The sequence below is a fragment of the Scyliorhinus canicula genome, chromosome 6 (genome assembly GCF_902713615.1).
Source record: "Scyliorhinus canicula chromosome 6, sScyCan1.1, whole genome shotgun sequence".
Classification (NCBI taxonomy): domain Eukaryota; kingdom Metazoa; phylum Chordata; class Chondrichthyes; order Carcharhiniformes; family Scyliorhinidae; genus Scyliorhinus; species Scyliorhinus canicula.
In genome coordinates, this window is record NC_052151.1 from 196,142,223 (window position 1) to 196,160,932 (window position 18,710).

The 18,710-nt window shown below is 47.2% G+C and overlaps 1 protein-coding gene across 18 annotated transcripts in view; it reads left to right on the forward strand.

Moving 5' to 3' along the window:
* The window catches only part of eys (eyes shut homolog), a 3,376,609-nt gene that overhangs the window by 2,275,696 nt on the left and 1,082,203 nt on the right, over positions 1–18,710 (forward strand). For all 18 annotated transcript variants that reach the window (XM_038800705.1, XM_038800706.1, XM_038800712.1 and 15 more), the window contains one exon: positions 9,294–9,372. In XM_038800705.1, coding sequence (XP_038656633.1) covers positions 9,294–9,372 — 79 coding nt within the window. The remainder of the gene's footprint in view (positions 1–9,293; positions 9,373–18,710) is intronic.

Below are 18,710 nucleotides of genomic sequence, written 5' to 3' on the forward strand. Positions count from 1 at the left end.
TGGGACTTCGGCCCTTCTAACAGCTGTGAATCGCTGCCGGCCGTAAAAAAACGGCGGCAGCGATTCGTGTCGGGATTTCGGCGGGGGGGGGGGGAGAATAGCGGGAGGGCGTCAAAAAAGTCGGGAAGGCCCTCCCGCTATTCTCCCACCCGTCGTGGGGGGGGGAGAATTTCGCCCATAAGATCCTGAGGGGTTGATAGGATAGATGTGGAAAGGATGTTTCCTTTGTGCGAGAATCTAAAACTAGGGTTTGCCAATTTAAGACAGATGAGGAATATTATTTTCTCTCAGAGAATGGTGTATGAGGGAACTTTGGATGGGATTGTACAGCCCAGTCCCAGTGTTCAAAAGGAAAATAACAGTTTGGACCAGCATTCTTATTTCCTGAAATCCAGCCGGGAGCCTTCCCACAGCCAACACATCCGATCCAAACCTAAATGAAATTTTACAGAGGGTCTGGGGAGGTGTTGGGCAGCTAATTAATAATAATAATGATAATCTTTATTGTCACAAGTAGGCTTACATTAACACTGCAATGAACTTACTGTGAAAAGCCCCGAGTCACCACATTCCGGCGCCTGTTCAGATACACTGAGGGAGAATTCAGAATGTCTAATTCACCTAACAGCACGTCTTTTGGGACTTGTGGGAGGAAACCGGAGCACCCGGAGGAAACCCATGCAGACACGGGGATAACGTGGAGACTCCGCACAGACAGCGATCCAAGCTGGGAATCGAACCTGAGACGCTGGCGCTGTGAAGCAGCAATGCTAACAACGGTGCTACCGTGCTGCCCTCACTTAAGCCCTTTTTGAAGTGTAGTCACTTTTGTATGACGGGGACGTACAATCTGTCTATGCACAGTAAGATCACATCAGCGGCAATGTTATGCTGACCAGATCATTTATCTTTTGAAGTTGATTGATTGAGAGATTGCACTATTTTGAAGCCGACCACAGGAATTCACCCAGCTGAACATTTATCCTTTATCCGACAGCAGTGGAAGCTGATGGTCCGATCATTTCACATCACTGCTTGGGGTGGCAGGGTGCCACAGTGGTTAGCACTGCTGCCTCACAGCACCAGGGACCCGGGTTCGATTCTGACCTCGCGTCACTGTCTGGGTGGAGTTTGTACTCTCTTCCCGAGTCAGCGTGGGTTTCCTCCGGGTGCTCCAGTTATTACCCCTATGAGGGGTTGTAAGATTGGGGCTTGGGCCTAGGTTAGGGTCCTCTTTAAGAGGGTTGGTGCAGACTCTATGGGCCGAATGGTCTCTTTCTGCACTATAGGGATAGTATGATTATATGACTGCCTGTGGGAGCTTGTGTATAGTTTAGCTGCCATGTTTCTTGCATTACAACAGTGGCCACATTTCAAGGGCAATGGCTGTAAATCCCTTTGGTGTGTCCTGACGTTCCCAAAGGCATTATACCAGCGGTGGGCAACTTACAGTCCAGAGGCCACATGCAGCCTATCTGAGACATTTTGATGACTGTTGTCCATGTGCAGGATTGTCCTATTCTGCTGATTTCTGTCCATTTCATTTTTTCCTATCAGCATGGCTGAAGTGATTCGCACATAAAGCAAGGGCAAGTGAAGTGAGGTTTATACTGATTTCTCCTAACATTGACTGCGAGAGCCGTGCACTCCCTCTGCATCCAAAGTGTAATTAGTTTTCTTGAAGTTGATGACAGTTCTACTAATAAATGATTCTGCATTTTCAATAACTTGTTCTGAAATATTTGGCATGTATTTAATCTTATTTATTAGGGTCATGGTTAGTGAACATGCCCGATTTCTGTCTTGCCTCATAGCCAAAGCTTCACCAGAAAATGACTCTCTTCCCAATGTTGCTCTGTCAAGTCAGGAGTCTTCCAAGGCCTTTGACAGCCCCTTCTTTATCTGGGGGTAGGGGGTAGTGGGGGAGATTTTCCATGCTCCTGCAGTGTATTTCCCACCAGCGGGCAGCAGCCTGCCACTGTCAATGGGATTTCCCATTGAATCCCCCCCACGCCATTGGGAAACCAGCGGTGGGGGCTCGCTGTCAACGAGTGGGGACCAGAAGATTCGCCGGTGTGAACTGTCGTGTTAGGTACACTGGCTGCAACTGGATGCAGCATAGATCAAAAGATACTCCAGACCTTGAAGCTAGTTCAATCAGGTTTATTGAACTAATAGCACAGTTCTCTATGAGTTTGACTCTCTGCTAATTTAAGTGTGGTTACTCTGTCTGACTGAACCAGACGAGCTCTTAGCCACATGGTGGGGGTGTGAGATTGTAACTGACTCTCTAGATGCTCATCAGTGGAAAGAGGCGGAGTGTGAGTGCCTCGTGTCTTTTATAGTCAGATCCCACCCCTGAGTGTCCTGTCTGCTTATTGGTCATGTCCTGTTCTCTGTGTCTATTAGTTGCTTGTCTGTATACAGTATCATTATGTGTGTCTGCATATCATGACATCTCCGCCTTTTTTAAATGTTTGGATGACATTTGTGAACATATTTACAAGAATAGGCCAATATTAACATATACATATGCAGTGGATGTGAACATATGTACATCTGAAGACAGCTGTCTAATGAGAGAACACAGAACATAGCAAACAGAACAAATGTTCATAAGTCCAGTTTCTGTGGCTTGCGTCTGATCCTGGTCGACTGCTGGAGAGGTGATGGTGGGGACGACAGCACCTTGATGGGTGGGATTGAAGCCTGACTGGTGGCCTCATGACTTGAGGTATCAGGAGGTGGCAAAACAACAGAAGGAATCGGAGAAGAATGTGGTTACGGGCAGGCAACTTTGCACTGTGCCCGTCTGTTTCGTCGCACAACAGGACCATCAGCCAGACACACAACATACGAGCGGGGGGAAGCCTGTCGAACAACGACAACTGGAGCTGACCAGCCTCCATCAGGGATCTTGACCCGAACAGTATCTGACGGGGACAACACGGGCAAATCGATGGCATAAGCATCATAGCCCTGTTTTTCTGGTCTCGGAGTTGCTGCACCTTCTGCAGCACTGGGAGGTGATCCAGGTCGGGCACGTGTATGGCTGGAAGTGTCGTCCACAGGTCCCTGTTCATCAGGAGTTGAGGTGGCGACGTGTCAGTGGACAGTGGGGTCGCCCTGTACGCAAGCAGCGCAAGGTGAATGTCAGAAGCAGAATCCGCGGCCTTGCAGATGAGCTCCTTCACATGTGCACACCTTTCTCAACTTTTCCATCTGACTGCGGATAGTGTGGGCTGGAAGTGACGTGTTTGAACTGATAGGCCTGGGCAAACAGAGACCATTCATGGCTGCTGAAGCACGGGCCATTATCACTCATGACAGTGAGTGGGATACCATGCCTGGAGAACGTCTCCTTACAGGCCTTGACGACGGTCCGAGATGGGAGGTCTAAGAGCTTCACTACTTCAGGGTAATTGGAAAAGTAATTAATGATTAACACGTAATCATGACTATTTGCATGAAAGAGGTCAATGCCAACCTAGGACCACAGAGCGTTTTCGATTTCATGCTGCTGGAGCGTCTCCTTACTCTGCGCTAGCTGGAAGCGTTGACAGGTCGCACAGTTAAGGACCATGTTTGCGATGTCCTGGCTGATCCCGGGCCAGTAGACAGCCTGCCTGGCTCTGCGTCTGCACTTTTCCACACCCAGGTGGCCCTCATGGATTTGACGGAGCACCAAGCTCTGGAGACTGTGTGGAATTACAATCCGGTCCAGTTCTAGGAGGATACTATCAACCACCATCAGGTCGTCCTTGACATTGAAAAATTGAGGGCACTGCCCTTTTTGCCAGCCATTGGCTATGTGTTGCATAACACGCTGCAAGAGGGGGTCTTTGGCTGTCTCCTCACGGATAGGAATCACCTTCTCATCAGATGCCGGGAGGGTGCTAGCACACAGCTGCACCTGTGACTCAACCTGTGACTCAATTTGCCGGATGACGTTCGGAGGTTCACTGGGCACAGTGATGGAGCGGGACAGTGTAATCACAATGATGAGCTCCTTGCCAGGCGTGTAGCCCAGGTCAAAGTTGTACCTTCTGAGTTTGAGGAGGATGCGCTGCAACCGAGGCGTCATGTCATTAAGGTCCTGGTGGATAATGTGGACCAGGGTCATGTGATCCGTCTCGACAATGAATGTCAGCATCGTGAAACCTGAGAATGCCAGTGAAGGCCCAGGCATTCTTCTCGATTTGGCCGTACCTTTGTTCGGTGGGCGTCATTGCCCTCGATGCGTAGGCAACCGGTGCCTAGGATGAGGTGTCATCGCGTTGCAGCAGGACCGCACCAATGCCATCCTGGCTCGCATCGGTCGAGATTTTTGTTTCTCTGTCTGGGTCGAAAAATGGCAATACGGGTGCAGTGGTGAGCTTGGCTTTCTGCTCCAACCACTCTACCTGATGGGCCGCCTTCCACTCGAAGGCAGTGGACTTCTTCACTAGGTTTCGTAGGGACGTGGTGTGTGAGGCGAGGTTTGGGATGAACTTGCCCAGAAAATTGACCATGCCCAGGAAGCGCAATACCGCCTTCTTGTCTTCCGGGACCTTCATAGCTGCGACATCGGCGCCGTGATGGTGTATGTCGTCGCACATGCGCAGTGCAGTCGGCAGATGCCTGAACCTGAGCAGTACGAGTGTCGGCCGTTTCATTATCCCGTTCGCATCGCGCATGCGTGGGGCTCCGGGAAAAGCGGGAGAGATGGCCGCTGTCTTCAATGCTGAGCCACTGCATCCGGGCGATGGCCTGCACGCTCCCTGCCTTGTGGGAGGAAAGCTTCTCATTTCAGCTGACTTGAATTGGGAATTCCGATTTTTTGAGTGCTCATGCACTGCATGCGTTTCAACGCGACTGGCAGGGTCATATGCTTGATTTGTAAGAGCTGTTCTCTCAGAGGATCAGAGGGAACTCCAAACATGATTTGGTCTCTGATCATGGAGTCAGCAATATCACCAAAGTTGCAGGACAGCGCTCACAGGCAGAGGCTAGTTAAGAAGGAGTTGAAAGTTTCATCTTTTCCTTGAAGACGTTGTTTGAATATGTAGCGCTCGAAGATTCCATTGGTGTCCACTTCACAGTGACGATCAAACTTGTCCAGGTTGATCTGAAACTTTGTCTTGTCCTGGCCTTTGGTGAAGTTAAACGAGTTGAAGAGTTTGATGTCTTGATCACCCGCTGTCGAGAGGAGAAGCGCGATCTTTCTTGCATCAGACGCACCCTCGAGGTCTGAGGCTTCGATGCACAGCAGAAACTTTTGCTTGAATATCTGCCAGTTGGCACTGAGATTGCCGGAGGTCCTGAGCTGGTGAGGAGCCTGAATCTTCTCCATGGTTCCGGGATACATTTGCTGGTCATCACGGAACGAACTGAGGTAAGCCACCTCAAATTAGTAGTCTCCTGGTATCATGTTGTGTTAGGTACACTGGTCTAACACTGGCTGCAAATAGATACAGCATAGATCAAAAAGATACTCCAGACCTTGAAGTTAGTTCAATCAGGCGTATTGAACTAATAGCACAGTTCTCTGTGAGTTCGACTGTCTGCAAACAAGTGTGGTTACTCTGTCTGAAGCAGACTAGCTCTTAGCCACGTGGCGGAGGTGTGATACTGTAAATACACCCTTGATTGACTCTCTAGATGTTCATCAGTGGAAAGAGGCGGTGTAAGCGCCTTGTGTCTTTTATAGTCAGATCCCACCCCCGAGTGTCCTGCCTGCTTATTGGCCATGTCCTGCTTTCTGTGTCCATTAGCTGCTTGTCTGTATATCATTATGTGTGTGTCCGCATATCATGACATGAACAACTGGAAAGTTCCAGCCAATATGTTGCCTCCAAATAAGATCAAGAGTTAACACGGGGTCTGGTTCCATATGAATAATTTATATACCATCTGTACATGACTGTTTCAACCACGATGTCAGATCAAGGATCACCCACAGTCCTGTTTTAACTGAGTTAATAATAATATTTATTATTGTCACAGGTAGGCTAACATTAACACGGCTATGAAAAGCCCCTAGTCGCCACATTCCGGCGCCTGTTCGGGTACACATTCAGAATGTCCAATTCACCTAACAGCACGTCTTCCAGGACTTGAGATGAAAATGGAGCATCTGGAGGGAACCCACACAGACATGCAGAGAACATGCAGACTCCCAAGCGGGAATCGAACCTGGGACCTTGCTGCTGTGAAGCAACAGTGCTAACTGCTAAGTACTGTGCCGCCCTTATTAAGCTTTACCAGCCCACATCCGATGCTACACTGTACTGGCAGCAGTGTTTGTCTATTCTCCTAACCTGGCCCTTCCACCAAACATCCTTCAGATGCTTCAGTTCATAATGGTCTTTCCTGCACCCTGCTACCCAATGATAAAACTCTATTACAGCAAAGCTTGCCTTGTACCTCCCACCATCCAATGTATCCGATGCTCTGCCATCTATAAGCAGTGCTTCCCTAAGTTCTGATCTCCTTTGTAGAAGTAGAAGTAGAAGTAGAAGTAGAACAGTACAGCACAGAACAGGCCCTTCGGCCCTCAATGTTGTGCCGAACAATGATCACCCTACTCAAACCCACGTATCCACCCTATACCCGTAACCCAACAACCCCCCCCCCCCCTTAACCTTACTTTTTAGGACACTACGGGCAATTTAGCATAGCCAATCCACCTAACCCGCACATCTTTGGACTGTGGGAGGAAACCGGAGCACCCGGAGGAAACCCACGCACACACGGGGAGGACGGGCAGACTCCGCACAGACAGTGACCCAGCCGGGAATCGAACCTGGGACCCTGGAGCTGTGAAGCATTTATGCTAACCACCATGCTACCGTGTTGTCTTTGCTGACCTCACAGAATAGAATCATAGAATCCCTCCAGTGTAGAAGGAGGCTATTCGACCCATCGAGTTTGCACTGACCCTTCAACTGAGCACTCTACCGATGTCCACTCCCATGTCAACCACACCCGAGACCCGTAACCTGCCCTGCCCATCTTTGGACTGTGAGAGCTAACCGGAGCACCCGGAGGAAATCCTTGCAAACGCTGGGAGAATGTACAAACACCACACAGACAGTTACCCACGGTCGGAATTGAAATCGGGTCCCTGGCTCTGTGAGGCAGCAATGCTAACCGCTGGGCCTGTTGTGGAGCTCTGTTTCCCAGCACATAAAATTTAAATCCACAATCCTGGCCTCTAAACCCTCTATGGCCTTGACCTGGCCTACCTCAGCAACTTCCCTCCCTGTCCTGCTTCAACTGCCGCATGCTTTAATCATCTCATCGTGGCCATTCCGAGCCTCCCTGTCCTTTCATCCCACCACTGGTGGCAAAGATTTTAAACACCTCGTCCTAACTACCCCCTCATACTTCATCCATATCTCCACCGAGCTCTTTTGCCTCTTCAGTTTCTCAAAGCCCAAATCTCTAATAAACTTTCAGTCACTCCTGCGTAGTTTCCCTGTCATTCATTTGCTCATTTGCAGAATTCCTATTCTAAAAAAGCACCTTAAGGAAATCTCTGACATGAAAGGCATTATAACAAAACAAGTTTCTATGAGCGCAAGGAAAGGTTTTGGGTTGATGGAGGTAAGTAGAGGGTTAAGTACCATGTATGTTGCCACTATACAAGCTGAACCAGGTGTTAAACTTCCTATTGTTCTAATAGAAATTGAATTTGTCAACTGAATTAATAACCTGAAAATGCTGAAACTATGTACCTTCTTGGTCAATATCATAAAAAAGAGATGAGTTGGCATCCAAAATGATCCCATGGAAACCATTCATCTCCCTGTTTGCTGACAGACCTGCTGATACACTTTCTGCTCATAAATCACTCAGCACCTTTCCCACTGTTTCCCTTAATATTTTTTACCAGTTATTATTGTGTATTTGCGCTATTTTACTTTACATTAATCTGGAGCCATTTGCCCCTCAAGATGTCTGTCCAGTAGGCAAAGATCAATTGCGAGGTTTTTTTGCCCACAGGGTAGTGAGTGCCTGGAATGCGTTGCCAGGGGAGGTGTGGAAGCAGATACATTGACGGCGTTCAGAAGGCATTTTGACAAACACATGGATAGGATGGGTATCGAGGGATACGGCACTAGGAAGTGCTGAGGGTTTTGGCCAAGTGTGATTTTGTGAGGGCCACGAAGAGTCCAGCATGAGTTTTCCCGATGCAAAAAAATAACATTTATTTACAAATTAACATATATATATATATACAACAGCAGCAACAACTTCTCTTGCTGCCAAACTCCTCTCTCTCTGGTTCCAAACTGGCCAGCTCTATTTATGCAGGGAGTCTGCTAATGATTTCTCTCCCCCCCCCCCCCCCCTCATTGGGGAAGCTCATACTCCCACAGGATTGTGGGATTGTCATTCGTCCCTAGCCAATGGTAAGCAGGCAGGTTATAACATGTGATATCATGACCATTACAGGCTTGGAGGGCCGAAGAGTTGTTCCTGTGCGGTATGGTTCTTTGTTATTTGTTCTTTGTTCAGGAGACCATGTCCCAAGTATTGGTCAACTGACCAAATGTTATACCAAATGAAACTGCTTACAATCGTACCGATGCTGTGTTCAAACAGCACAGTATTTCTTCCACTTCTGATTATTCAGTGACTTATGGCTTTAATTTTAATGAAGGCTTCCATGTCCCTCTCCATTCAGTGAGAATGTTGCATTGGGTTTGAGATCAGGCCCAGTGAGACCGCACCTTTCCCACCCAGGATCTATGTTATTCCTGTCTGTTTTAGTGTTGACGAGGCCCCACCCCTGGCCAGGTCCAACAATGTCATCACATCATGACCTGCTTCTCATGCTGACTTGTGGAGATGCACACCTGGTATCAAACACGGCGGAGGAAATCTGCAGGGAGGCACTGACTGGCCAGAAGGGGCTAAATTATGTTTAGACAAAAATGCATTTTTGCTTTGGAGGTCCATGTATGCCTGAAGGAACAGTAGTTCTTCCAGCCCAGCTCACTTACCCTGCACAGTGCTGTTGGGCCTCCCCAGCTGTAGACTTGCCTGTCCTTCTCCCCTCCATTTCACCTTGTGCCAGTTGCCAAAGGCAACACACAGTGCCTAGGTAAATTCAAGGACCATTCTCTCCAATTCCAAAGCTCCTGATCAGATTACCATGCTCCCGCTTGACCTCAGTCCTGTTGGTTTTGGGAGGAAGTGCTTTGTTTAAAATGAGACCTGGGTGTTAAAGGCCTTCATTTTAGATTAAACTTGTACATAATTCATGTTCTGCTAATTAAAATGAAATATTTCTTTTTATTTTGTAGTTGCACAGACTCAGTGGATGGATTTGAATGCCACTGTGAATCAGGATGGATGGGTTCCAAATGCGACACGGATGTTGAAGTATGTTGTATTCAGTATTTTTTTGATAGACTGTACCAGATTTAAACCAGTAGTTGCGTTATAGAGACCAAAGATGGCGCTTTAGTGAGCAGAGTTTCCCCTTCGGCATAATTAGTGTGTGGAGTCAGGAGTGTGATGGAATAATGTCCACTTGCCTGGATGAGTGAAACTCCAACAACACTCAAGAAGCCCTACACCATCCAGGACAAAGCAGCTACTTGATTGGCCCCTCACCCACAAGCAGCCAATCTCTCCACCACCGAGGCACAGTGGTAGCCATGTGTACCAGTAACAAGATGCACTGTGGTAACTCATCAAGACTCCTTTGACAGAACCTTCCAAATCTGTGACCTCTACCACTTCAAAGGGCAGCAGATACATAAGAACAGCTCCACCTACAAGTTCCCCTGCAAGCCACTCACCACTCTTTCAAAAAATAATTTTAGGGTGCCTAATTAATTTTTTTCAATTAAGGGGCAATTTAGCGTGGCCAATCCATCCAGCCTCCAGATCTTTAGGTTTGCGAAACCCACGCAAACACGGGGAGAATGTTCAAACTCAACATGGACAGTGACCCAGAGCCAGGATCGAACCTGGGACCTCAGCGCCGTGAGGCAGCAGTGCTAACCACTGTGCCACCACGCTGCCCGAAGCCACTCACCACTCTTGACTTGAAACTATCTCACCCTTCACTGTCTTTGGGTCAAAATCCTGGAACTGCCTTCCTAACAGCAGTGTGGGTGTACCTACACCAAATGAACTGCAGTGGTTCAAGAAGGCAGCTTACCCACCACCTTCTCAGTGGCAACTAGGGATAGGCAATAAATACTTTGAGTCAGACTGCCCTGAGTTCAAGCTCCCCTCCGGAGACTTGAGCACATAATCTAGGCTAACACTCAGCGTGGTGAGATAACCACTGTAGTTATGTGTACTGCAGTAGGGGGATGTATGCCTGTACCTGTAATACAGGTTCCTCCGGTCAGCCCTTGCCGGCTAGCTTCGCCCACAGGGAGCTTGTGTATAAATATGTATGAGAGCTGCTCAGACCCTCAGTCTACAGTTGCGGATGGAGGGACAACATCGTACAGCAATAAAGCCTCTATTGTACTAGTCTCTCGGCTTTGAGTATAATTGTTAGCGCCACACTCAGTACAGTTTTCAGAGAGTGCTGCACTGTTAGTGTTGTGTTTCATAACAGATGTAAAAACAAAACTACCATCTGCCTTCTCTGGTGTAGATAAAATATGCCATGACACCATATTGGCCAATACTTATCCCCAAGGATTTTCATTAAAAGAAAAATTAGATGCTTTATCTCTGCTGTTTGTTGACTACCATATTTCCAACATTACAACAGTGAGTACACTTTCCTCATTGACTTTAATGCGCTTGGGAAGTACTGAGGTAGTGAAAGTTGCTATTGAAGTGTAAATCCTTTCTGAGGAAAGCAGAGTTCAATTGATTTCAATGAATCCTGCGCAGTGATTACAATGGGCTGCCAATTCTTCATTTCTAAAGACGCATTTCTCATCTGAACTTTTTTTTTCATTGAATTTTGAAGAACATCTCAAATTACCACCTGCATACAATTTTTAACACACAAAAAGATCAGACCAATCTGATCTGTACTACGTATGTGTTCATACTTCTCGCAGCCCCCCAAACTGTTCCTACCCCACCCTCATATTCGCCACTCCCTTAAGTCTCCCCTTAATATGGACAGCACGGTGGCACAGTGGTTAGGACTGCTGCTTCACAGCGTTTAACCCAGGTTCGATTCCTGGCTTGGGTCACTGTCTGTGAGGAGTCTGCACGGGTTTCCTCCGGGTGCTCCCGTTTGAACATAACATAAGAACTAGGAGCAGGAGTAGGCCATCTGGCCCCTCGAGCCTGCTCCGCCATTCAATTAGATCATGGCTGATCTTTTGTGGACTCAGCTCCACTTTCCGGCCCAAACACCATAACCCTTAATCCCTTTATTCTTCAAAAAACTATCTATCTTTACCTTAAAAACATGTAATGAAGGAGCCTCAACTGCTTCACTGGGCAAGGAATTCCATAGATTCACAACCCTTTGGGTGAAGAAGTTCCTCCTAAACTCAGTCCTAAATCTACTTCCCCTTATTTTGAGGCTATGCCCCCTAGTTCTGCTGTCACCCGCCAGTGGAAACAACCTGCCCGCATCTATCCTATGCTCCCACAAATCCTGAAAGACGTGCTTGTTAGGTCAGTTGGACTTTCTGAATTATGCCTCTATGTAACCGAACAGGCACCGGAATGTGGCGACTAGGGGCTTTTCACAGTAACTTCATTGCAATGTTAATGTAAGCCTACGTGTGACAATAAAAATTATTAGAAAATCTGCACTATTCACTTCAATTACTCCATGTGGTAGAGAACGCCACATTTTATCACTCTGTCAAGATTTCTGGCAGTATTTTAAAACTGCATAGAGGTAAAAATTAAATGCTCACTTAAAGTAATCTAAAGGGAGGCCACATTCATTTTATGGACAGATTCATGAAAGTTGATCCCCAAAACAGCAATAATAAGAATCCCAGAGCACCATTTAATAAAACAGCAGATCCTTCAACTCACCCTGTCAGATTTTCATAATCTTGACCAGAGGTTCATATCTCGGGAAGAAAATTTACATAAGCCTTTGTGAAGCAGCACCCTGTTAAATGCCCAGTAAATCTCCAACAACGCGTAATGTGCAATTAAGCACAAATGGAGAGTACTGGCTGGAACCACTAATTGTGTTGTGCATTAAGCAGAGATCATTGTTGCCAAAAATAAAGAACTCCAACAATTTACAAACACAATAAAGGCTGATGACTGCCAGCTGAATAAGTCATTAAGGACGTTTTGCTTAAATTCTCAACAAAACCTCGACTATTATTTCCAAATGTAATGCATTTCAGAGATTATATAGCTGCCTCAATAGAAAGGCAAGCTGAATTGCCTACCGAGGTTAATAATTATGTCCCTATGACCCACCTTATTGACAGCCAGGCATCCACATTATCAATGAGCAGCAGCTTTCACTCTCCAAGATATAAACACAACCACTTGTATTTATATAGCGTCTTTAAAGTAACATCGAGGCATTTCTCAGGAGCATAGTCAGATGAAAATTGAAAGCAATCAAAAGAAAGAGACATCAGGTAGTTAATAAGAATAATCTTTATTGCCACAATTAGGCTCACATTACTGCAATGGTGTTTCTGTGAAAAGCCCCCAGTCGCTACATTCCAGCGCCTGTTCGGGTACACAGAGGGAGAATTCAGAATGTCCAATTCACCTAACAGCACGTCTTTCGGGACTTGTGGGAGGAAACTGGAGCACCCGGCGGAAACCCCGCAGACATAGATAGAATTCATAGAATTTACAGTGCAGAAGGAGGCCATTCGGCCCATCGAGTCTTCACCGGCTCCTGGAAAGAGCACCCGACCCAAGGTTAACACCTCCAGCCTATCCCCATAACCCAGTAACCCCACCCAACACTAAGGGCAATTTTGGACACTAAGGGCAATTTATCATGGCCAATCCACCTAACTTGCACATCTTTGGACTGTGGGAGGAAACCGGAGCACCTGGAGGAAACCCACGCACACACGGGGAGGATGTGCAGACTCCGCACAGACAGTGACCCAAGCCAGAATCGAACCTGGGACCCTGGAGCTGTGAAGCAATTGTGCTATCCACAATGCTACCATGCTGCCCACCGTAATCATTTAAATAATAATCCCTTTTGCTATTATTCCTACCAAAATGGATAACCTCACATTTGTCAACATTGTACTCCATCTGCCAGACCCTAGCCCATTCACTCAACCTATCCAAATCCCTCTGCAGACTTCCAGTATCCTCTGCACTTTTTGCTTTAACACTCATCTTAGTGTCGTCTGCAAACTTGGACACATTGCACTTGGTCCCCAACTCCAAATCATCTATGTAAATTGTGAACAATTGTGGGCCCAACACGGATCCCTGAGGGACACCACTAGCTACTGATTGCCAACCAGAGAAACACCCTTATCAAGTAGAAGGGGAAGGACCGAGATGGATACAGACCTCACAGCCTACAAATTCCTCTCCAAGCCATATATTATCCCAACTCATCTTTCTTCATTGTCAGAGTCAAAATCCTGGAACTCCCTTCGAACTGCCCTTGTCTATTTGGCCGCTGTTCTTGTGTACCTTATTGTCGAGATCCAGGATCTGGGTGGGCAATGTGGCCCTAGACCAATAAGGGGACCCGCATCAGCCTCCATCACCTGCAGCTCACCCTCAAAAACGGCAAGGGTTACAACAGGCTTCCAGTAGGAGTCACCATAGCCCAGGATGGGGTCCAGTCCAACACCCCGGCCGTGCCTGTCCAAGAAAACCTGACATCCAGCAAGGTTTATGCCAGAAGCTGAAAGATCAGAAAAAGGTAAAAGACAATATGAACAAGCTTTTTTAAAGATTACATTGCCTAATGCATAGACAAAGCCACAATCTTACGGTACAACAAACCTGCCACCCTTACCAGCATCCAGCTCTCAACCCAGAACCTCCCCTCCCCTTAGGCCTGTCAAAAATGTACTTGCATCTGACTGAGTATCAGCCCCCACCACAGACTCAGAGATTCCTCCCAATACCCCCTCAAGAGTTAGGACAATGCATGGCCCAACATCAAACCTCGACTCTTTTCACCTCCCCATCTCAAACCCTTCCTTCCCACATCGCCAAGCTCCTTCCCGAACACACTCTCCATTTCCCTCCAGTCTTATTCATTTATGGGATGTGGGCTTTGCTGGTTCGGCCAACATTTATTGCCCATCTCTAGTTGCCCTTCAGAAGCTGGTGGTGAGTTGCCTTCTTGAACCACTGCAGTCCTTGAGGTGTAGGTAGACGCACTGTGCTGTTAGGGAGGGAGTTCCAGGATTTTGTCCCAGCGACAGTGAAGGAATGGTGATATATTTCCATGTCAGGGTGGTGAATGACTTGGAGGGGAACCTCCAGGTGGTGGGGTTCTGAGGTATCAGTGCTGGGACCTTTGCTGTTCATAGTATATATAAATGATTTGGAGGAAATGTAACTGGTATGATTAGTAAGTTTGCAGACGACACAAAGGTTGGTGGAATTGCGGATAGCAATGATAACTGTCAGAGGATACAGCAGGATTTAGATCATTTGGAGACTTGGGCGGAGAGATGGCAGATGGAGTTTAATCCGGACAAATGTGAGGTAATGCATTTTGGAAGGTCTAATGCAGGGAGGGAATATACAGTGAATGGTAGAACCCTAAAGAGTATTGACAGTCAGAGAGATCTAGGTGTACAGGTCCACAGGTCACTGAAAGGGGAAACACAGGTGGAGAAGGTAGTCAAGAAGGCATACGGCATGCTTGCCTTCATTGGCCAGGGCATTGAGTATAAGAATTGGCAAGTCATGTTGCAGCTGTATAGGACCTTAGTTAGGCCACACTTGCAGTATAGTGTTCAATTCAGGTCACCACACTACCAGAAGGATGTGGAGGCTTTAGAGAGGGTGCAGAAGAGATTTACCAGGAGGTTGCCTGGTATGGAGGGCATTAGCTATGAGGAGCGGTTGAATACACTTGGGTTTTTCTCACTGGGACGACGGAGGTTGAGGGGTGACCTGATAGAGGTCTACAACATTATGAGGGGCATGGACGGAGTGGATAGTCAGAGGCTTTTCCTGTGCTGTACTTTTCTTTGTTCTTTGTTCTTTGTATCAGCTGCTCTTGCCCTTCTAGATGGTAGTGGCCGTGGGTTTGGAAGGTGCTGTCGAAGAAACCTGGGTGAGGTATTGCAGTGCATCTTGTAGATGGTGCATACGCTCATCGGTGGTGGAGGTTTGAATGTTATGTCCTGTATGGTGTCAAGCTTCTTGAGTGTGTTGGAGCTGCATTCATCCAGGCAAGTGGAGAGTATTCCATCACACTCCTGACTTGTGCCTTGTAGATGGTGGACAGAATTTGGGGGGGTCAGGAGGTGAGTTCTTCACCGTAGGATTCCTAGCCTTTGACCTGCCCTGGCAACCACAGTATTAATATGGCTAATCCAGTTCAGTTTCTGATCAATGGTAACCCCCAGGATGTTGACTGGTGAGGGATTCAGTGAATGTCATGGGGCGACGGTTAGATCCTCTCTTGTAGGAAATGGTCATTGCCTGACACTTATGTGGTACAAATGTAACTTGGCCACTCGTCAGCCCAAGCCTGGAGATTGTCCAGATCTTGCTGCATTTGGACATGGACTGCTTCATTATCTGAGGAGTCACGAATGGTACTGAATATTGTGCAGTCATCCACAAACATCCCCATTTCTGATCTGACGATGGAAGGCAAGTTATTGATGAAGCAGCTGGAGATGGTTGGGCCTGGGACACTACCCTGAGGAACTACTGCAGTGATGTCCTGGAGCTGCGATGATTGAACTTCAACAATCACAACCATCTTCCTTTGTGCCAGGTATTACTCCAACCAGTGGAGAGTTTTCCCCCTGATTCCCATTGACTCCAGTTTATCGAGGGCTCCTTGATGCCATACTCAGTCAAATGCTGCCTTGATGTCAAGGGTAGTCACTCTCAACTCGCCTCTGGCATTCAACTCTTTGTTCATGTTTGAACCAAGGCTATAATGAGGTCAGGAGCTGAGTGACCCTGGCAGAACCCAAACTGAGCATCTGTGAACAGGTTATTGCTGAGTAAGTGCCACTTGATAGCACTGTTGATGACTCCTTCAATTACTTTATTGTTAATGGAGAATAGACAGATAGGGCAGTAATTGGCTGGGTTGGATTTGTCCTGTTTCTTGTGCACAGGACACCCCTGGGCAATTTTCCACATTGCTGGGTAGATACCAGTGTGGGGCCTGTACTGAGACAGCTTGGCTAGGGGTGCGGCAAGTTCTGGAGCATATGTCTTCAGTGTTATTGCTGTAATATTATCAGGACCACTAGCCTTAACAGTATCCAGTGCCTTTAGTCATTTCTTTATATCACGTGGAGTGATTCGTATTGGCTGAAGACTGACAATGTGTGATTCTGGAGACCTCCGGAGAAGACTGAGATGCATCATCCACTTGGCACTTCTGGCTGAAGATTGTTGTGAGGACGTCAGGCTTGTCTTTTGCACTTATGTGCTGGGCTCCTCCATCATTGAGGATGGGGATATTTGTGGAGCCCCCTCCTCCAGTGAGATGATGTTTAATCATCACCATTCACGGCTGGATGTGGCAGGACTGCAGAGCTTAGATCTGGTGAGTTTGTTATGGCCTCGCTTAGCTCTGTCTATTATTTGCTGCTTATGCTGTTTGGCACACAAGTAGTCCTGTAATGTAGCGTCACCAGGTTGACACCTCATTTTACTGTATGCCTGATGCTGTTCCTGGCATGTTCTCCTGCGCACTTCATTGAACCAGGGTTGATCCCCTGGTTTTGTGGGAATGGTTGAGTGGGGAATATGCCAGGCTATGAGGTTGAAGATTGTGGTTGAATACAATTCTGCTGCTGCTGATGGCCCACAGGGCCTCATGGATGCCCAGTCTTGATCTGCTCGAAGTCTATCTCATTTAGCACGGTGGTAGTGCCACACAGCATGATGAAGAGTATCCTCAATGTGAAGACGGGACTTTGTCTCCACAAGGACTGTGCGCTGGTCACTTCTACCTATACTGCCATGGACTGATGCATCTGCAGGTGGCAGATTGGTGAGGATGAGGTCAAGTATGTTTTTCCCTCATATTGGCTCCCTTACCACCTGCTGCAGTCCCCGTCTAACAGCTATGTCCTTTATGTCCTGGCTAGCTTGGTCTGTGGTGATACTGCCGAGTCACTCTTGGTGATGGACATTGAAATCACCCACCCAGAGCATATTCTGCACTCTTGCCACCCACAGTGCTTCCTCCAAGTGGTGGTCAACATGGAGGAGTACAGATTCATCAATACAGAAAAAGTTTGCAAGAAAGAGGCTGTAATATATGATCCAGGTTGAGTGGTAGCAGTCTTATTTCAAAGTCAGTCATTTGATAAGCCCATTCATACAGATTTCTTGGGCTAACGGGGTATATGAGAAGGCAGAATTTATCGGCCATCGCTCAGCACTCTTAAGGCTTGGTGAGAATCCATGACCTCAATGAACTGCATAAGTGGTTGAAGGTAATAAATGGTCTACTCTTGTTTCAATGTTACATGTTCAAGTCTCACTCCAGAGGCTAGAACACAAAAATGTGGACTGGAAACTGCAATGCAAAGTTGAAAAAAATCTTGTTCTGTCAGACTTTGGAAGAGATGTTAAACTGCCAGAGCTGTTAGCCCTCTCAAGTGGGAGAAAAGATCCCACAGCACCGTTTTGTGGATGAGCAGGGAAGTTGACCATGTATTCTGTCCAATATTTCACTCAGCCAGCAACAAGGTAATGCTGCTGTTTTAGACAAACCAATTTAGACATCTGGGGCTGGATTGTCCAGTCTCCCAGCTGCGTGTTTCTCGGCAGCGCGCCCATCTCTGGTGGTGGGATTCTATACTCCCGCTGCTTGTCAATGCGATTTCCTATTGCAGCCACGCCACACCACTGGGAAATCCGCGGGCGGGATGTGCTACCGGTGGGAAAATTGAATCACAATGGCTCGAGAATTCCTGCCCTGATGTACATTATTGTCTGGATGACAAAGAACAAAGAACAAAGTGATACGACCATCAATTCACTCAAAGACACGAGTAGAAGCAAACCGAGGTTTTAATCAGCTTAGAACAGAGCCTGTCTGCGACTAGTTCAATACTGTGGACCGCCTACAGGTCAACTGCTCTTTATACTTCCTTTCAAGGGGAGGAGCTATGGGTGGAGCCCGTACATGCCCCAACATATCCCCCTGTGGGTGAAGCCACACAATGGCCCATAGGTGGAGCCCACAAGGTCAATAACATAACATAGCTGTAACACAATGGCAGAACTTGATACTAATACACTGGTGAATTACTAGTACTATACATTCACCACACAAAGAAAACTTACAGCACAGGAACAGGCCCTTCGGCCCCCCAAGCCTGCGCTGATCCAGATCCTCTATCTAAAACTGTCGCCTCTTTTCTAAGGATCTGTATCCCTCTGCTCCCTGCCCGTTAATGTATCTGTCTAAAGAGATTGTTTCTAATCACGACGTTTTGAAACGGGCGATGATAGGCGTCTTTCAAGCCCAAGTTGCTTGCTGTTTATTGTGAGAGCTTTGAAGTTTATTTCTTCCTCATTGAGCTCAGAGAGACATTCCCTGCTGTGTGAAAATTAATGGCTGGAAACCCATGCATTTACAGAAGTGTGGCGCAGTT